General features: G+C 42.8%; 1 protein-coding gene across 1 annotated transcript in view; it reads left to right on the top strand.

The window, feature by feature from the left end:
* HIPK2 (homeodomain interacting protein kinase 2) overlaps positions 1-23298 on the top strand; it is an 81923-nt gene that overhangs the window by 36387 nt on the left and 22238 nt on the right. Inside the window, 2 exon segments of the mRNA XM_075855662.1 lie at positions 11225-11348; positions 20855-20974. Of these exon segments, the coding sequence (XP_075711777.1) occupies positions 11225-11348; positions 20855-20974 (244 nt within the window).

Below are 23298 nucleotides of genomic sequence, written 5' to 3'. Positions count from 1 at the left end.
GTGATCTGATAGGTTGCTATGGGTGACACATTTACTTCCATCTCTAGGCCAGAGGATTCTGGTTGATGGGGAAGCGTCGCCTTTTTTCTGCGCTTTTCGTTTTTTGCGACGTCTTTTAAAGTAGTTGATTTATTTTTCACTGTAAATTTAGATTTGTGTTTTTAGTCATTTTTATCAACCACAAAACACCCCCCCCCCTCCTGCAATTTGTAAATATATCTCATGTTACCCCCATGCCCCCTCATCAATATTGTGGCATGTGTAGGAGCGCATCCAAAACCAGTATGGGTCCATTCACAAAGTGCGGTCAAAATGCGGTTTATTGGCGTGATTACCATATAATTGCATCAAAAAAGCTTTCTTTTTTTTTTTTTTTTGCAAAATCGTAGCAAAACCAGTGTATTTCCCGTGATTTTGCAATCCGCAATTTGACTGCACAGTGTGAATAGGCCCTACTTTGCCCTAAAATTTTGGTGCAGAACTTGACGCCATCGTTCCGCTCGGTCGCAGTATTTTTAATACAGAACCCCGGTTTATATTGGTCTTTCTGGTGTCTGTTCTCCTGTTCATGAATCAATTGTTCAGCTTCTACGTTTATAAGTGCGCTCAATTTTTCATGTGTTTCAGACGCTTTATTGGTCTCCCGTTTTTGTTATAAAAAGGGGCGTGGCTAGGAGTCGTAAAGTCCGCCAGCTTTATTAATAAAGTGCGCCATTCTTTTGGTGTAAAATAGTAATCTAAAGTACGCCTGCCATGAGGTGGAGTAAGGCCTGATTCACACGAACGCTGCGCATCTCGTACAAGGTGCATCCGTGCTCGGCGCTGCGGGACGCGATGTCACACCCTAGATGAGAGTCTATGGAGTGATGCGTGAAAAGAACGGACATGTCCTATTTTCGCACAGACCCATCACACGGTCCGTTGAAACAACGGCTGTGTGAACGGCCCCATTGAATTACATAGGTCCGTGGGACGGCCGCTGATTCAACGGCCGCCCCACAGACGTTTAACACGTTCGTGTGGATCAGGCCTAAGAAAGCGAAAAGTGCGCCAAATTTATCATAGTGTGCGCCACTGTGATAAATTTGGCGCAGTTTCTGCCTGTCTAGTCTAGTTTTATTCTGTCTAATTTGATTAATCTGTCCTGTTGGATCACCTATGGCGTGATGTAAAACTCGTTTCATGCTGAGCAGCACTTCATTTATTTTGCGCCATTTTAGGCTACAGTTTGCTTCAAAAACTAGCTCTTGCACCATACAACCACATGAGAATTCTGATATTTTGGTAAAATTCACGCCATTTCTGCGACCGGAAGCAGTCAGTACAAAGACACTACTTGTATCATCCTGTTGTAAATGTAGGCCGAATGCAACGTCTGCAGTGACGAGTAGCATAGTTGGCTCTGCTATTCCATCCAGATATAAACCCCATATGGAACAAGTGAGTGAAGGATCTTTACACACCTGCCATGTTTGCGTATGATTTTGGTCTGGTCACATGGTGGATGATGAGCCTCGGATACATGGCGATGATGATGACGACTGGAGGCTCCGGCTCGGATACATGGCGATGATGATGACGACTGGAGGCTCCGGCTCGGATACATGGCGATGATGATGACGACTGGAGGCTCCAGCTCGGATACATGGCGATGATGATGACGACTGGAGGCTCCAGCTCGGATACATGGCGATGATGATGATGACTGGAGAATCCAGCTCGGATACATGGCGATGATGATGATGACGACTGGAGGCTCCGGCTCGGATACACCTGCATTGCAGTGGGATTTCTCCTGACAAATCTTCTATTCCGAGGGTTTGGAGGTTTTTTGTTTTTTTTTCCAAATTCTTTTATTTATCAATTTTACAAACAAACATGTCACGATAAATGTCAAAAATACGCAACCATATGGTACTTCGGCACGCAGGCCGGTATATGTGGTCACCCTGTAAGGTAAATGTACAGACGGGGTATCGCCAGGCAATAATCGGGGCTAATCCCCTGCATCCTGAGCCTGCAGACATGCATCAAGGCCCACAGCGGAACATAACTTAAAAGGAAATGAGAAAAAAGGAACGACAGAAGAGGGAAAGGAAGGGACGAGTTCCTTTAAGTGTCATGGCTGAAGAGCACATCAAGAGGCTACGAAATTCCTGAACTCCACTGATGACTGGAACCAGACCCAGTGATACCAGGTCTTGATGAACTTGGCGTGAGTACCTCTCATAGATGCCGTGAGATCCTCCATCCTCATGATCTCTATCTTATCGAACCACATGATGAGCGATGGCGCACAAGATTGTCTCCACAGCGCTGGTATGCAGCCCCTGGCAGCGCTCACCAGATGGCGAACCACCGAGCGACGATACGAATACAGCGGAACCTCGCACAGATGGAGCAAGAAGAAGGCCGGTGTGCACGGGAGCGGGAAGTCAGTGAATTTGGAGGTGATACGCCACACTTCTGACCAAAATGCCGTCAGCCGCGGGCACTCCCAGAAGACGTGTAGTATCGTTCCCACCTGTCACCACATCTCCAGCACAGCGGTGAGACCGCCGGAATCATAGCATGTAATCTGGAAGGCACCCTATACCAGCGCATTAAAATTTTAAAACCCGCTTCCTGATACCTGCTGGCCATGGACGATTTGTGCGTCGTTGTGTATATCCTATCTATTTGTTCCGCCGAAAACGTGATTCCCAAGTTCCTCTCCCACCGTAGCAAATATGTGGGCGTGGAGAGGGTAGATGGGGAGATCAGTAGGGTGTATAGTTTGGATAGTGTGTGACGCATCGAGCGAGTGCCCACGCAGAGGAGCTCAAACTGAGTTTTAACCCGAGCATGTTCCGCAGGGTTGGGCAAGGACACCAGGAAGTGTCTCAGCTGAGTGACCTGCCAGGGGGTGAGGGGGAGCGGGTCTGTCAAAGACAACAATTGCGGGCCAGTCATCCAAGACTCCCCGTGCAGGTAATGAGAGGCGGGGCCCCTGCCCGCCTGCAACCAGCTCCGAAATGGACCTCCCTCCCGCCCTGGAGGGAACACCGGGTTGCCCAGGACTGGAAACATGGGGGACGGGGAAGGGGAGATCTCTGTCCGGGGGAAGACCTTCGACGCAACTGCCAGTGAGGGCCCTATCGTCGGGTGAGTCCTTGCTGGTAGGGGGGTATCCCTGCCCAGCCAAGGTAGGGCCTGCAAGGGGACCGCCATAGAAGACTGTTCCATCGACACCCATTGTTTGACCTCCGTGTGGCGGAACCAATCCAAGATGCGCGCCAAGTGCGAGGCCTGATGGTAAGATATGAAGTCAGGGAGCCCCACGCCCCCTTCACTCTTAGAGCGAAAAAGCGTGGAGCGGGCTATACGGGCCGGTTTCCGCACCCAAATGAAGCGGTGGAGTAAGGACAACAAAGCTCGGAAGAAAGTGCGGGGGATGTGGATCGGTAGGGCTTGGAGGAAGTACAGTATCCGTGGGAGAATGTTCATTTTGAAGATTGCACATCTACCGAACCACGTGAAGGTGCCCTTCGTCCAGGAATCCAAATCGCCCTTTACCCGCTGAAGGAGAGGAGGATAGTTGACTGCATAAAGGCGAGAAAGATCCCTGGAGAGCTGGACCCCCAAGTATTGAAGCGAGTGTCTGGCCCACTTAAAGGAGAAGGACCCCGACAGGTCGTCCACTAGGGACTGCGGCAGTGAAATGTTAAGAGCCTTGGACTTCTGATCAATTTCGACTATCTACTCATCTCCGCCATGAGGTTGGGCAAGGAGATCCTGGGTGCCGTGAGGAAGAACAGAAGGTCCCGAGGGTTTGGAGATTTACGTTCTGTACCTGCGGGAGATATTCACGCCCCTGCCGTGTATGTGTGAGGTATCCTGATCTTCGGGTTTAAGGGGATCGACCTCTGTTTTATTATTTCTGGGCAGAGCCGATAATGATCAGAGGAGCGGGATGGTGATGGGGGCGGGGGGGGGTAGATATTAACTTATACATCTTGGGGGAGGAAATTATCTGGATCCTTTTTACGGAATTCGCTGCACCAGAAGAACCACTTCATCCGGTTTCAGATTCTGCACCGTATAGGAGATAAATATATTTCTTCATAGTGGCTGTCACCCAGCTTTCCCAGAGACAGATAAAACTAGGGAGCAGCAGTAAATAGAAGTTATTGAGCTGTCAATTATTTCTTGGTTATTGTTGTTTCTGGGAAAGCTTGGTGACTACCAATATGGCCACCAGAGAATGCCACCCAGCTTTCCTACAACTGTGAGCGACAACTCTGCCTGTAATGCCATGATCCTGAGGAAGCTGAGGGACCGCCCCTATAGGAGTTGTAGTACGGGCCATATTGGTTGTCGGCCATCTTTTCCAGACACCGGTATATTTATGAAACAGCTGAATATCATTTTTAACACATTGTTCTAGATCAGTGTTATTCACAGGGATGTTCTGGATCAGCGTTGTGTATAATATTACAGGATGTTCTGGATCAGCGTTGTGTATAATATTACAGGGATGTTCTGGATCAGCGGTGTGTATAATATTACAGGGATGTTGTGGATCAGCGGTGTGTATAATATTACAGGGATGTTCTGGATCAGCGTTGTGTATAATATTACAGGATGTTCTGGATCAGCGGTGTGTATAATATTACAGGATGTTGTGGATCAGCGTTGTGTATAATATTACAGGGATGTTGTGGATCAGCGGTGTGTATAATATTACAGGGATGTTCTGGATCAGCGTTGTGTATAATATTACAGGGATGTTCTGGATCAGCGTTGTGTATAATATTACAGGGATGTTCTGGATCAGCGGTGTGTATAATATTACAGGATGTTCTGGATCAGCGTTGTGTATAATATTACAGGGATGTTCTGGATCAGCGGTGTGTATAATATTACAGGATGTTCTGGATCAGCGTTGTGTATAATATTACAGGATGTTCTGGATCAGCGGTGTGTATAATATTACAGGGATGTTCTGGATCAGCGGTGTGTATAATATTACAGGGATGTTCTGGATCAGCGTTGTGTATAATATTACAGAGATGTTCTGGATCAGCGTTGTGTATAATATTACAGGGATGTTCTGGATCAGCGGTGTGTATAATATTACAGGGATGTTCTGGATCAGCGTCGTGTATAATATTACAGGGATGTTCTGGATCAGCGGTGTGTATAATATTACAGGGATGTTCTGGATCAGCGGTGTGTATAATATTACAGGGATGTTCTGGATCAGCGGTGTGTATAATATTACAGGGATGTTCTGGATCAGCGTCGTGTTCCTGGATCAGCGTCGTGTATAATATTACAGGATGTTCTGGATCAGCGGTGTGTATAATATTACAGGGATGTTCTGGATCAGCGGTGTGTATAATATTACAGGATGTTCTGGATCAGCGGTGTGTATAATATTACAGGATGTTCTGGATCAGCGTTGTGTATAATATTACAGGATGTTCTGGATCAGCGGTGTGTATAATATTACAGGGATGTTCTGGATCAGCGGTGTGTATAATATTACAGGGATGTTCTGGATCAGCGGTGTGTATAATATTACAGGGATGTTCTGGATCAGCGTCGTGTTCCTGGATCAGCGTCGTGTATAATATTACAGGATGTTCTGGATCAGCGGTGTGTATAATATTACAGGGATGTTCTGGATCAGCGGTGTGTATAATATTACAGGGATGTTCTGGATCAGCGGTGTGTATAATATTACAGGGATGTTGTGGATCAGCGGTGTGTATAATATTACAGGGATGTTCTGGATCAGCGTCGTGTATAATATTACAGGATGTTCTGGATCAGCGTCGTGTATAATATTACAGGATGTTCTGGATCAGCGTTGTGTATAATGTTACAGGGATGTTCTGGATCAGCGGTGTGTATAATATTACTGGATATTCTGGATCAGCGTTGTGTATAATATTACAGGATGTTCTGGATCAGCGTCGTGTATAATATTACAGGGATATTCTGGATCAGCGTCGTGTATAATATTACAGGGATGTTCTGGATCAGCGTCGTGTATAATATTACAGGATGTTCTGGATCAGCGTTGTGTATAATATTACAGGGATGTTGTGGATCAGCGGTGTGTATAATATTACAGGGATGTTGTGGATCAGCGGTGTGTATAATATTACAGGGATGTTCTGGATCAGCGTTGTGTATAATATTACAGGGATGTTCTGGATCAGCGTTGTGTATAATATTACAGGGATGTTCTGGATCAGCGTTGTGTATAATATTACAGGGATGTTCTGGATCAGCGTCGTGTATAATATTACAGGATGTTCTGGATCAGCGTTGTGTATAATATTACAGGGATGTTGTGGATCAGCGGTGTGTATAATATTACAGGGATGTTGTGGATCAGCGGTGTGTATAATATTACAGGGATGTTCTGGATCAGCGTTGTGTATAATATTACAGGGATGTTCTGGATCAGCGTTGTGTATAATATTACAGGGATGTTCTGGATCAGCGTCGTGTATAATATTACAGGATGTTCTGGATCAGCGTCGTGTATAATATTACAGGATATTCTGGATCAGCGGTGTGTATAATATTACAGGGATGTTCTGGATCAGCGTCGTGTATAATATTACAGGATGTTCTGGATCAGCGTTGTGTATAATATTACAGGATGTTCTGGATCAGCGTTGTGTATAATGTTACAGGGATGTTCTGGATCAGCGGTGTGTATAATATTACTGGATATTCTGGATCAGCGTTGTGTATAATATTACAGGATGTTCTGGATCAGCGTCGTGTATAATATTACAGGGATGTTCTGGATCAGCGTCGTGTATAATATTACAGGATGTTCTGGATCAGCGTCGTGTATAATATTACAGGGATGTTGTGGATCAGCGGTGTGTATAATATTACAGGGATGTTGTGGATCAGCGGTGTGTATAATATTACAGGGATGTTCTGGATCAGCGTTGTGTATAATATTACAGGGATGTTCTGGATCAGCGTTGTGTATAATATTACAGGGATGTTCTGGATCAGCGGTGTGTATAATATTACAGGGATGTTCTGGATCAGCGTTGTGTATAATATTACAGGGATGTTCTGGATCAGCGTTGTGTATAATATTACAGGGATGTTCTGGATCAGCGGTGTGTATAATATTACAGGGATGTTCTGGATCAGCGGTGTGTATAATATTACAGGGATGTTCTGGATCAGCGGTGTGTATAATATTACAGGGATGTTCTGGATCAGCGTCGTGTATAATATTACAGGGATGTTCTGGATCAGCGTCGTGTATAATATTACAGGGATGTTCTGGATCAGCGTCGTGTATAATATTACAGGGATGTTCTGGATCAGCGTCGTGTATAATATTACAGGATGTTCTGGATCAGCGTTGTGTATAATATTACAGGGATGTTCTGGATCAGCGTTGTGTATAATATTACAGGATGTTCTGGATCAGCGGTGTGTATAATATTACAGGGATGTTCTGGATCAGCGGTGTGTATAATATTACAGGGATGTTCTGGATCAGCGGTGTGTATAATATTACAGGGATGTTCTGGATCAGCGTCGTGTTCCTGGATCAGCGTCGTGTATAATATTACAGGATGTTCTGGATCAGCGGTGTGTATAATATTACAGGGATGTTCTGGATCAGCGGTGTGTATAATATTACAGGGATGTTCTGGATCAGCGTTGTGTATAATATTACAGGGATGTTCTGGATCAGCGTTGTGTATAATATTACAGGGATGTTCTGGATCAGCGTTGTGTATAATATTACAGGGATGTTCTGGATCAGCGGTGTGTATAATATTACAGGGATGTTCTGGATCAGCGGTGTGTATAATATTACAGGGATATTCTGGATCAGCGATGTGTATAATATTACAGGGATGTTCTGGATCAGCGGTGTGTATAATATTACAGGATGTTCTGGATCAGCGGTGTGTATAATATTACAGGGATGTTCTGGATCAGCGTTGTGTATAATATTACAGGGATGTTCTGGATCAGCGTTGTGTATAATATTACAGGGATGTTCTGGATCAGCGGTGTGTATAATATTACAGGGATGTTCTGGATCAGCGTTGTGTATAATATTACAGGGATGTTCTGGATCAGCGGTGTGTATAATATTACAGGATGTTCTGGATCAGCGTTGTGTATAATATTACAGGGATGTTCTGGATCAGCGGTGTGTATAATATTACAGGATGTTCTGGATCAGCGTTGTGTATAATATTACAGGATGTTCTGGATCAGCGGTGTGTATAATATTACAGGGATGTTCTGGATCAGCGGTGTGTATAATATTACAGGGATGTTCTGGATCAGCGTTGTGTATAATATTACAGAGATGTTCTGGATCAGCGTTGTGTATAATATTACAGGGATGTTCTGGATCAGCGTTGTGTATAATATTACAGGATGTTCTGGATCAGCGTTGTGTATAATATTACAGGGATGTTCTGGATCAGCGTTGTGTATAATATTACAGAGATGTTCTGGATCAGCGTTGTGTATAATATTACAGGGATGTTGTGGATCAGCGGTGTGTATAATATTACAGGATATTCTGGATCAGCGTTGTGTATAATATTACAGGATATTCTGGATCAGCGGTGTGTATAATATTACAGGATGTTCTGGATCAGCGTTGTGTATAATATTACAGGATATTCTGGATCAGCGTTGTGTATAATATTACAGGATGTTCTGGATCAGCGGTGTGTATAATATTACAGGGATGTTCTGGATCAGCGGTGTGTATAATATTACAGGATATTCTGGATCAGCGGTGTGTATAATACAGGATGTTCTGGATCAGCGTCGTGTATAATATTACAGGGATGTTCTGGATCAGCGTCGTGTATAATATTACAGGGATGTTCTGGATCAGCGTCGTGTATAATATTACAGGGATGTTCTGGATCAGCGTCGTGTATAATATTACAGGGATGTTCTGGATCAGCGTCGTGTATAATATTACAGGATGTTCTGGATCAGCGTTGTGTATAATGTTACAGGGATGTTCTGGATCAGCGGTGTGTATAATATTACTGGATATTCTGGATCAGCGTCGTGTATAATATTACAGGATGTTCTGGATCAGCGTCGTGTATAATATTACAGGGATATTCTGGATCAGCGTCGTGTATAATATTACAGGGATGTTCTGGATCAGCGTCGTGTATAATATTACAGGATGTTCTGGATCAGCGTTGTGTATAATATTACAGGGATGTTGTGGATCAGCGGTGTGTATAATATTACAGGGATGTTGTGGATCAGCGGTGTGTATAATATTACAGGGATGTTCTGGATCAGCGTTGTGTATAATATTACAGGGATGTTCTGGATCAGCGTTGTGTATAATATTACAGGGATGTTCTGGATCAGCGTTGTGTATAATATTACAGGGATGTTCTGGATCAGCGGTGTGTATAATATTACAGGGATGTTCTGGATCAGCGGTGTGTATAATATTACAGGGATGTTCTGGATCAGCGTCGTGTATAATATTACAGGGATGTTCTGGATCAGCGTCGTGTATAATATTACAGGGATGTTCTGGATCAGCGTTGTGTATAATATTACAGGGATGTTCTGGATCAGCGTCGTGTATAATATTACAGGATGTTCTGGATCAGCGTTGTGTATAATATTACAGGGATGTTCTGGATCAGCGTTGTGTATAATATTACAGGATGTTCTGGATCAGCGGTGTGTATAATATTACAGGGATGTTCTGGATCAGCGGTGTGTATAATATTACAGGGATGTTCTGGATCAGCGGTGTGTATAATATTACAGGGATGTTCTGGATCAGCGTCGTGTTCCTGGATCAGCGTCGTGTATAATATTACAGGATGTTCTGGATCAGCGGTGTGTATAATATTACAGGGATGTTCTGGATCAGCGGTGTGTATAATATTACAGGATGTTCTGGATCAGCGGTGTGTATAATATTACAGGATGTTCTGGATCAGCGTTGTGTATAATATTACAGGATGTTCTGGATCAGCGGTGTGTATAATATTACAGGGATGTTCTGGATCAGCGGTGTGTATAATATTACAGGGATGTTCTGGATCAGCGGTGTGTATAATATTACAGGGATGTTCTGGATCAGCGTCGTGTTCCTGGATCAGCGTCGTGTATAATATTACAGGATGTTCTGGATCAGCGGTGTGTATAATATTACAGGGATGTTCTGGATCAGCGGTGTGTATAATATTACAGGGATGTTCTGGATCAGCGGTGTGTATAATATTACAGGGATGTTGTGGATCAGCGGTGTGTATAATATTACAGGGATGTTCTGGATCAGCGGTGTGTATAATATTACAGGGATGTTCTGGATCAGCGTTGTGTATAATATTACAGGGATGTTCTGGATCAGCGTTGTGTATAATATTACAGGGATATTCTGGATCAGCGGTGTGTATAATATTACAGGGATGTTCTGGATCAGCGGTGTGTATAATATTACAGGGATATTCTGGATCAGCGATGTGTATAATATTACAGGGATGTTCTGGATCAGCGGTGTGTATAATATTACAGGGATGTTCTGGATCAGCGGTGTGTATAATATTACAGGGATGTTCTGGATCAGCGTTGTGTATAATATTACAGGGATGTTCTGGATCAGCGTTGTGTATAATATTACAGGGATGTTCTGGATCAGCGTTGTGTATAATATTACAGGGATGTTCTGGATCAGCGTTGTGTATAATATTACAGGGATGTTGTGGATCAGCGGTGTGTATATTATTACAGGGATGTTCTGGATCAGCGCTATTCGTATCACCGGGATGTTCTGGATCATAGTAAGGGACTGTTCACACGTCGCGGATGATGTGCATTTGGAACCGCATTAAAAAACCGCATCCGAAAAACTCAACATGTGAATAGACCCTAATATATTACAAACCTGTTCTTGGCCGGCGTCGTGTTCGTTGCTTCACACTAATCTCCTGATTGGGTCTCTGAGGCAGATGTAGCAGAGCTGAGATGATTTGCATAGTAATAAGATTTGGGCAGTTCAGGTGGAGGGGGGTGGGGAGAGTCTGATATCCCCCAAGCAATGTGCTGGGGTGTCATTAACCCTTATGTGACCCTCTCTCGTTATAATGGTCGGTGACGGGTGATTACAGTATCGCTCATCTATTTGTGGTCAGGACACGATATTGAACGCCTGTTTTCTCTCTACTTCCAGGGCTCCGGAGATTATACTGGGATTACCGTTTTGTGAAGCCATCGACATGTGGTCTTTGGGGTGTGTGATTGCTGAGCTGTTTTTGGGGTGGCCTCTGTATCCTGGGGCCTCTGAATACGATCAGGTGAGTTGTCTATCCAAATACTGAGAACATGGGGGTTGTTGTCCAATATTGTGTATCTGTCTAAACAGCGCTGCTTCTTAAAGGGCCACTAAACCCACAATTTATATCTGTGCATTATAATAAACTCTATTGATCCCTGTTATCAGCCATTTCACACTAATGAGAGGCTTACTGTAGGACTGGTGAATACAAACTATTGTCCTCTGTTATCAGCCATTCTAGGCTGTAGTGTTCAATGGTTTGTGACCGGAAATGTAGAAACACCCCTCCTCCATCCATGACCCCTACTCTATATCCCATATCTCCAGTGCTGAGAACCTCCAGAGACATTACATCATATGTGACTGATATCAGCCGCTCCTCTTATATCACTCCAGTACTATTATATCCTCCAGAGACATTACATCATATGTGTGACTGATATCAGCCGCTCCTCTTATATCACTCCAGTACTATTATATCCTCCAGAGACATTACATCATATGTGACTGATATCAGCCGCTCCTCTTATAACACTCCAGCACTATTATATCCTCCAGAGACATTACATCATATGTGTGACTGATATCAGCCGCTCCTCTTATAACACTCCAGCACTATTATATCCTCCAGAGACATTACATCATATGTGTGACTGATATCAGCCGCTCCTCTTATATCACTCCAGCACTATTATATCCTCCAGAGACATTACATCATATGTGTGACTGATATCAGCCGCTCCTCTTATAACACTCCAGCACTATTATATCCTCCAGACATTACAGCATATGTGTGACTGATATCAGCCGCTCCTCTTATATCACTCCAGCACTATTATATCCTCCAGAGACATTACATCATATGTGTGACTGATATCAGCCGCTCCTCTTATATCACTCCAGCACTATTATATCCTCCAGAGACATTACATCATATGTGTGACTGATATCAGCCGCTCCTCTTATATCACTCCAGCACTATTATATCCTCCAGAGACATTACATCATATGTGACTGATATCAGCCGCTCCTCTTATAACACTCCAGTACTATTATATCCTCCAGAGACATTACATCATATGTGTGACTGATATCAGCCGCTCCTCTTATATCACTCCAGTACTATTATATCCTCCAGAGACATTACATCATATGTGACTGATATCAGCCGCTCCTCTTATATCACTCCAGTACTATTATATCCTCCAGAGACATTACATCATATGTGTGACTGATATCAGCCGCTCCTCTTATATCACTCCAGCACTATTATATCCCCCAGAGACATTACATCATATGTGTGACTGATATCAGCCGCTCCTCTTATATCACTCCAGCACTATTATATCCTCCAGAGACATTACATCATATGTGACTGATATCAGCCGCTCCTCTTATATCACTCCAGCACTATTATATCCTCCAGAGACATTACATCATATGTGACTGATATCAGCCGCTCCTCTTATAACACTCCAGTACTATTATATCCTCCAGAGACATTACATCATATGTGTGACTGATATCAGCCGCTCCTCTTATATCACTCCAGTACTATTATATCCTCCAGAGACATTACATCATATGTGACTGATATCAGCCGCTCCTCTTATATCACTCCAGTACTACTATATCCTCCAGAGACATTACATCATATGTGTGACTGATATCAGCCGCTCCTCTTATATCACTCCAGCACTATTATATCCTCCAGAGACATTACATCATATGTGTGACTGATATCAGCCGCTCCTCTTATATCACTCCAGTACTATTATATCCTCCAGAGACATTACATCATATATGTGACTGATATCAGCCGCTCCTCTTATATCACTCCAGTACTATTATATCCTCCAGAGACATTACATCATATGTGTGACTGATATCAGCCGCTCCTCTTATAACACTCCAGTACTATTATATCCTCCAGAGACATTACATCATATGTGACTGATATCAGCCGCTCCTCTTATAACACTCCAGTACTATTATATCCTCCAGAGACATTACATTATATGTGTGACTGATATCAGCCGCTCCTCTTATATCACTCCAGTACTATTATATCCTCCAGAGACATTACATCATATGTGACTGATATCAGCCGCTCCTCTTATATCACTCCAGTACTATTATATCCTCCAGAGACATTACATCATATGTGTGACTGATATCAACCGCTCCTCTTATATCACTCCAGTACTATTATATCCTCCAGAGACATTACATCATATATGACTGATATCAGCCGCTCCTCTTATATCACTCCAGTACTATTATATCCTCCAGAGACATTACATCATATGTGACTGATATCAGCAGCTCCTCTTATATCACTCCAGCACTATTATATCCTCCAGAGACATTACATCATATGTGTGACTGATATCAGCCGCTCCTATTATATCACTCCAGTACTATTATATCCTCCAGAGACATTACATCATATGTGTGACTGATATCAGCCGCTCCTCTTATATCACTCCAGCACTATTATATCCTCCATAGACATTACATCATATGTGACTGATATCAGCCGCTCCTCTTATATCACTCCAGTACTATTATATCCTCCAGAGACATTACATCATATGTGACTGATATCAGCAGCTCCTCTTATATCACTCCAGCACTATTATATCCTCCAGAGACATTACATCATATGTGTGACTGATATCAGCCGCTCCTCTTATATCACTCCAGCACTATTATATCCTCCATAGACATTACATCATATGTGACTGATATCAGCCGCTCCTCTTATATCACTCCAGTACTATTATATCCTCCAGAGACATTACATCATATGTGACTGATATCAGCAGCTCCTCTTATATCACTCCAGCACTATTATATCCTCCAGAGACATTACATCATATGTGTGACTGATATCAGCCGCTCCTCTTATAACACTCCAGCACTATTATATCCTCCAGAGACATTACATCATATGTGTGACTGATATCAGCCGCTCCTCTTATATCACTCCAGCACTATTATATCCTCCATAGACATTACATCATATGTGACTGATATCAGCCGCTTCTCTTATATCACTCCAGTACTATTATATCCTCCAGACATTACATCATATGTGTGACTGATATCAGCCGCTCCTCTTATATCACTCCAGCACTATTATATCCTCCAGAGACATTACATCATATGTGACTGATATCAGCCGCTCCTCTTATAACACTCCAGTACTATTATATCCTCCAGAGACATTACATCATATGTGACTGATATCAGCCGCTCCTCTTATAACACTCCAGTACTATTATATCCTCCAGAGACATTACATTATATGTGTGACTGATATCAGCCGCTCCTCTTATATCACTCCAGTACTATTATATCCTCCAGAGACATTACATCATATGTGACTGATATCAGCCGCTCCTCTTATATCACTCCAGTACTATTATATCCTCCAGAGACATTACATCATATGTGTGACTGATATCAACCGCTCCTCTTATATCACTCCAGTACTATTATATCCTCCAGAGACATTACATCATGTGTGACTAATATCAGCCGCTCCTCTTATATCACTCCAGTACTATTATATCCTCCAGAGACATTACATCATATGTGTGACTGATATCAGCCGCTCCTCTTATATCACTCCAGCACTATTATATCCTCCAGAGACATTACATCATATGTGACTGATATCAGCAGCTCCTCTTATATCACTCCAGTACTATTATATCCTCCAGAGACATTACATCCTATGTGTGACTGATATCAGCCGCTCCTCTTATAACACTCCAGTACTATTATATCCTCCAGAGACATTACATCATGTGTGACTAATATCAGCCGCTCCTCTTATATCACTCCAGTACTATTATATCCTCCAGAGACATTACATCATATGTGTGACTGATATCAGCCGCTCCTCTTATATCACTCCAGCACTATTATATCCTCCAGAGACATTACATCATATGTGACTGATATCAGCAGCTCCTCTTATATCACTCCAGTACTATTATATCCTCCAGAGACATTACATCATATGTGTGACTGATATCAGCCGCTCCTCTTATATCACTCCAGCACTATTATATCCTCCAGAGACATTACATCATATGTGACTGATATCAGCAGCTCCTCTTATATCACTCCAGTACTATTATATCCTCCAGAGACATTACATCCTATGTGTGACTGATATCAGCCGCTCCTCTTATAACACTCCAGTACTATTATATCCTCCAGAGACATTACATCATATGTGTGACTGATATCAGCCGCTCTTCTTATAACACTCCAGTACTATTATATCCTCCAGAGACATTACATCATATGTGTGACTGATATCAGCCGCTCCTCATATAACACTCCAGCACTATTATATCCTCCAGAGACATTACATCATATGTGTGACTGATATCAGCCGCTCCTCTTATATCACTCCAGCACTATTATATCCTCCAGAGACATTACATCATATGTGTGACTGATATCAGCCACTCCTCTTATAACACTCCAGTACTATTATATACTCCAGAGACATTACATCATATGTGTGACTGATATCAGCCGCTCCTCTTATAACACTCCAGTACTATTATATCCTCCAGAGACATTACATCATATGTGTGACTGATATCAGCCGCTCCTCTTATATCACTCCAGCACTATTATTTCCTCCAGAGACATTACATCATATGTGACTGATATCAGCCGCTTCTCTTATATCACTCCAGTACTATTATATCCTCCAGAGACATTACATCATATATGTGACTGATATCAGCCGCTCCTCTTATAACACTCCAGTACTATTATATCCTCCAGAGACATTACATCATATGTGTGACTGATATCAGCCGCTCCTCTTATATCACTCCAGTACTATTATATCCTCCAGAGACATTACATCATATGTGTGACTGATATCAGCCGCTCCTCTTATATCACTCCAGTACTATTATATCCTCCAGAGACATTACATCATATGTGTGACTGATATCAGCCGCTCCTCTTATATCACTCCAGTACTATTATATCCTCCAGAGACATTACATCTTATGTGTGACTGATATCAGCCGCTCCTCTTATATCACTCCAGTACTATTATATCCTCCAGACATTACATCATATGTGACTGATATCAGCCGCTCCTCTTATATCACTCCAGCACTATTATATCCTCCAGAGACATGACATCATATGTGTGACTGATATCAGCCGCTCCTCTTATAACACTCCAGCACTATTATATCCTCCAGAGACATTACATCATATGTGTGACTGATATCAGCCGCTCCTCTTATAACACTCCAGTACTATTATATCCTCCAGAGACATTACATCATATGTGTGACTGATATCAGCCGCTCCTCTTATATCACTCCAGCACTATTATATCCTCCAGAGACATTACATCATATGTGACTGATATCAGCAGCTCCTCTTATATCACTCCAGTACTATTATATCCTCCAGAGACATTACATCCTATGTGTGACTGATATCAGCCGCTCCTCTAACACTCCAGTACTATTATATCCTCCAGAGACATTACATCATATGTGTGACTGATATCAGCCGCTCCTCTTATATCACTCCAGTACTATTATATCCTCCAGAGACATTACATCATATGTGTGACTAATATCAGCCGCTCCTCTTATATTACTCCAGTACTATTATATCCTCCAGAGACATTACATCATATGTGTGACTGATATCAGCCGCTCCTCTTATATCACTCCAGCACTATTATATCCTCCAGAGACATTACATCATATGTGTGACTGATATCAGCCGCTCCTCTTATATCACTCCAGTACTATTATATCCTCCAGAGACATTACATCATATATGTGACTGATATCAGCCGCTCCTCTTATATCACTCCAGTACTATTATATCCTCCAGAGACATTACATCATGTATGTGACTGATATCAGCCGCTCCTCTTATATCACTCCAATACTATTATATCCTCCAGAGACATTACATCATATGTGACTGATATCAGCCGCTCCTCTTATATCACTCCAGTACTATTATATCCTCCAGAGACATTACATCATATGTGTGACTGATATCAGCCGCTCCTCTTATATCACTCCAGCACTATTATATCCTCCAGAGACATTACATCATATGTGTGACTGATATCAGCCGCTCTTCTTATAACACTCCAGTACTATTATATCCTCCAGAGACATTACATCATATGTGTGACTGATATCAGCCGCTCCTCTTATATCACTCTAGTACTATTATATCCTCCAGAGACATTACATCATATGTGACTGATATCAGCCGCTCCTCTTATAACACTCCAGCACTATTATATCCTCCAGAGACATTACATCATATATGTGACTGATATCAGCCGCTCCTCTTATATCACTCCAGCACTATTATATCCTCCAGAGACATTACATCATATGTGTGACTGATATCAGCCGCTCCTCTTATATCACTCCAGTACTATTATATCCTCCAGAGACATTACATCATATGTGACTGATATCAGCCGCTCCTCTTATAACACTCCAGCACTATTATATCCTCCAGAGACATTACATCATATATGTGACTGATATCAGCCGCTCCTCTTATATCACTCCAGCACTATTATATCCTCCAGAGACATTACATCATATGTGTGACTGATATCAGCCGCTCCTCTTATATCACTCCAGTACTATTATATCCTCCAGAGACATTACATCATATGTGACTGATATCAGCCGCTCCTCTTATATCACTCCAGTACTATTATATCCTCCAGAGACATTACATCATATGTGTGACTGATATCAGCCGCTCCTCTTATATCACTCCAGTACTATTATATCCTCCAGAGATATTACATCATATGTGTGACCGATATCAGCCGCTCCTCTTATATCACTCCAGTACTATTATATCCTCCAGAGACATTACATCATATGTGTGACTGATATCAGCCGCTCCTCTTATATCACTCCAGTACTATTATATCCTCCAGAGACATTACATCATATGTGACTGATATCAGCCGCTCCTCTTATATCACTCCAGCACTATTATATCCTCCAGAGACATTACATCATATGTGACTGATATCAGCCGCTCCTCTTATATCACTCCAGTACTATTATATCCTCCAGAGACATTACATCATATGTGTGACTGATATCAGCAGCTCCTCTTATATCACTCCAGTACTATTATATCCTCCAGAGACATTACATCATATGTGTGACTGATATCAGCCGCACCTCTTATATCACTCCAGCACTATTATATCCTCCAGAGACATTACATCATATGTGTGACTGATATCAGCCGCTCCTCTTATATCACTCCAGTACTATTATATCCTCCAGAGACATTACATCATATGTGACTGATATCAGCCGCTCCTCTTATATCACTCCAGCACTATTATATCCTCCAGAGACATTACATCATATGTGACTGATATCAGCCGCTCCTCTTATATCACTCCAGTACTATTATATCCTCCAGAGACATTACATCATATGTGACTGATATCAGCCGCTCCTCTTATATCACTCCAGTACTATTATATCCTCCAGAGACATTACATCATATGTGACTGATATCAGCCGCTCCTCTTATAACACTCCAGTACTATTATATCCTCCAGAGACATTACATCATATGTGTGACTGATATCAGCCGCTCCTCTTATAACACTCCAGCACTATTATATCCTCCAGAGACATTACATCATATGTGTGACTGATATCAGCCGCTCCTCTTATATCACTCCAGCACTATTATATCCTCCAGACATTACATCATATGTGTGACTGATATCAGCCGCTCCTCTTATATCACTCCAGTACTATTATATCCTCCAGACATTACATCATATGTGACTGATATCAGCCGCTCCTCTTATAACACTCCAGCACTATTATATCCTCCAGAGACATTACATCATATGTGACTGATATCAGCCGCTCCTCTTATATCACTCCAGTACTATTATATCCTCCAGAGACATTACATCATATGTGTGACTGATATCAGCAGCTCCTCTTATATCACTCCAGTACTATTATATCCTCCAGAGACATTACATCATATGTGACTGATATCAGCCGCTCCTCTTATATCACTCCAGTACTATTATATCCTCCAGAGACATTACATCATATGTGTGACTGATATCAGCCGCTCCTCTTATAACACTCCAGCACTATTATATCCTCCAGAGACATTACATCATATGTGACTGATATCAGCCGCTCCTCTTATATCACTCCAGTACTATTATATCCTCCAGAGACATTACATCATATGTGTGACTGATATCAGCAGCTCCTCTTATATCACTCCAGTACTATTATATCCTCCAGAGACATTACATCATATGTGACTGATATCAGCCGCTCCTCTTATATCACTCCAGTACTATTATATCCTCCAGAGACATTACATCATATGTGTGACTGATATCAGCCGCTCCTCTTATAACACTCCAGCACTATTATATCCTCCAGAGACATTACATCATATGTGTGACTGATATCAGCCGCTCCTCTTATATCACTCCAGCACTATTATATCCTCCAGACATTACATCATATGTGTGACTGATATCAGCCGCTCCTCTTATATCACTCCAGTACTATTATATCCTCCAGACATTACATCATATGTGACTGATATCAGCCGCTCCTCTTATAACACTCCAGCACTATTATATCCTCCAGAGACATTACATCATATGTGACTGATATCAGCCGCTCCTCTTATATCACTCCAGTACTATTATATCCTCCAGAGACATTACATCATATGTGTGACTGATATCAGCAGCTCCTCTTATATCACTCCAGTACTATTATATCCTCCAGAGACATTACATCATATGTGACTGATATCAGCCGCTCCTCTTATATCACTCCAGTACTATTATATCCTCCAGAGACATTACATCATATGTGTGACTGATATCAGCCGCTCCTCTTATAACACTCCAGCACTATTATATCCTCCAGAGACATTACATCATATGTGTGACTGATATCAGCCGCTCCTCTTATATCACTCCAGCACTATTATATCCTCCAGAGACATTACATCACATGTGACTGATATCAGTCGCTCCTCTTATAACACTCCAGCACTATTATATCCTCCAGAGACATTACATCATATGTGTGACTGATATCAGCCGCTCCTCTTATATCACTCCAGCACTATTATATCCTCCAGACATTACATCATATGTGTGACTGATATCAGCCGCTCCTCTTATAACACTCCAGCACTATTATATCCTCCAGAGACATTACATCATATGTGACTGATATCAGCCGCTCCTCTTATAACACTCCAGCACTATTATATCCTCCAGAGACATTACATCATATGTGACTGATATCAGCCGCTCCTCTTATAACGCTCTAGTATTATTATAAGATGCACATTTTAGGGTCTGTGGCCCTTTAAGTCCGCACTGTACAGTCCCGTTATTACGTTCCTCGGTCTTCTCTATAATAACCAGGACTGTCTCTCTCCTCGCAGATCCGGTACATCTCACAGACTCAGGGTCTTCCTGCTGAATATCTCCTCAGCTCTGGAACGAAGACCACCAGGTTCTTCAACCGTGACGGCGACTCTCCGTATCCTCTGTGGAGACTGAAGGTGGGAGGAGTCTTGTTTTATAATTAATCTCTTGCTTTATAACAATGTGGCGGACGCAGCCGTCAGTTTATCAAAATCTACAGAATGTCAGTAAAGGACATCACTCAAAAAACTCCTGTAATCCGGTATTCAGAGGCTCTGAGAGGTGCCGGATTATCAGACTAATGTAAACAATGTGGGTGTCGTGAGCGCGTGACCTCAATGTGACATCACTATGGATGACGTGACCTGCACTTTTTTGGCGGGTGTCTTTTTTTTACGTGCCGTTTTTGGAAAACAGCCGTGTAAAAAACTGCCCGTTGGAACAGAACGCCGTATTTCCCATTGAAACCAATGGGCAGATGTTTGGTGGCGTTCTGCTTCTGATTTTTCAGCCGTTTTTCAGGACGTTTACGGCCCAAAAAACTGCTGAAAACACTGCGTGTGAACATACCCTTAGGCCCCATTCACACGACAGTCAAAAACGGAGCCATTCACTTTCATTGAACGCGGACACCTTTCCGTAGCGCTACGTAAGGGTGTCAGTGCCGTGGAAATGTTCCGGGAATTATGGAACATGTCCGTCGTTTAGCTCTTTGCGGGCCGTGCTCCCATACTTTGTATGGCCGTGATTGCGGGCACGGTCGTGTGCATGGGGCCTCAGAATGATGAAAGTGAAGTGAATGACTTTTCAGTTGACAGATTCACATGGCGTGTATTTGACACGTTGTTTTTTGCGCATTTAATGTGCCAAAAACCGCATTAAAAAAATGCTTGATTTTGCATGTTTGGGGGGATTTGTGTGTGTGGGGGGGCGCGCTCACCGGTGATTCTTTAAAACAGCTGATAAGCGGCTATAAAGGATCAGCGGCGCCCGTGCATACTCCGCTGCACAAAAATAGGACACAGCTCTGCTGCGCACACTACACACACAGCTCTACTGTGCGAGCACACACACACACACACACACACACACACACACACACACACACAGCATTACTACATACAGACACACCCTCAGCTCTGCTGCACACAGACACACGCACTGACACAGACACACAAACTCCGCTCTGCTACATACAGACACACCCTCAGCTCTGCTGCACACACAAGCACAGCATTACTACATACAGACACACCCTCAGCTCTGCTGCACACACACACATACATACACACACACACACACACACTCAGCACTGCTACACACAGACACACGCACTGACACAGACACACACACACAAACTCCGCTCTGCTACATACAGACACACACAGTTGCAGCAGGTGTGTGTGGGGGGGGGGGGGGGTGTGCTGGGGGTGGGTCAAGAGAGCGGGGGTCTGTGAGAGAGAGAGAGAGAGGGACAGACACACACATCTTACCTGCGGTTCAGCTGGTCTTCATAATGGCGCTTCTATCTCCCTACAAGCCGACTTCTCTGCTGTGTGACTCTGACCTGCGACTGCGCAGTACAGAGCCAGAGAGCAGAGGCAATGGACGGCTCCCATTCATTGTGTCCCATGCCCTGTAGCTGCCGCATTGCATCTCTGTATGTGTCGTTAAGAGAGACAGAGAGAAATGAAATAAAACATGGCAGCCCCCGGTACAGTAAGTGTTAATAAAAAACATATACTGCGGAGGATAGATATATACGTGTCTATAATAAGAACGTGTTGGTCTGGATCCCCGGCTCCAAGATGCTGCCAAGGCCTGACCCGGCCGATCTATGGAACATTCTCCTGTATGTGTATATATATATATATATATATAATGACCGGGATTGTTAGGATAGAAATTAGACAGGACAAGGCCGATACTGAGATAGAGAAGAGGCCGCAGAGGGAAGCAGGAAATCCCAGCGCTGATAACGGGCCCTGACGTCTGTTGTTGGGGCATTTTTAAAGCGCCAGGAACTCTCACAGTCTGGAGGATATAATAGTGCTGGAGTGATATAAGAGGAGCGGCTGATATCAGTCACACATATGATGTAATGTCTCTGGAGGATATAATAGTACTGGAGTGATATAAGAGGAGAGGCTGATATCAGTCACATATATGATGTAATGTCTCTGGAGGATATAATAGTACTGGAGTGATATAAGAGGAGCGGCTGATATCAGTCACACATATGATGTAATGTCTCTGGAGGATATAATAGTACTGGAGTGATATAAGAGGAGAGGCTGATATCAGTCACATATATGATGTAATGTCTCTGGAGGATATAATAGTACTGGAGTGATATAAGAGGAGCGGCTGATATCAGTCACATATGATGTAATGTCTCTGGAGGATATAATAGTGCTGGAGTGATATAAGAGGAGAGGCTGATATCAGTCACATATATGAT

The sequence above is a fragment of the Rhinoderma darwinii genome, chromosome 3, assembly GCF_050947455.1.
Source record: "Rhinoderma darwinii isolate aRhiDar2 chromosome 3, aRhiDar2.hap1, whole genome shotgun sequence".
In the NCBI taxonomy this organism is placed as follows: Eukaryota; Metazoa; Chordata; class Amphibia; order Anura; family Rhinodermatidae; genus Rhinoderma; species Rhinoderma darwinii.
Note: the sequence above shows the minus strand (reverse complement) of the source record. Positions and strands in the feature narration are given on the sequence as shown.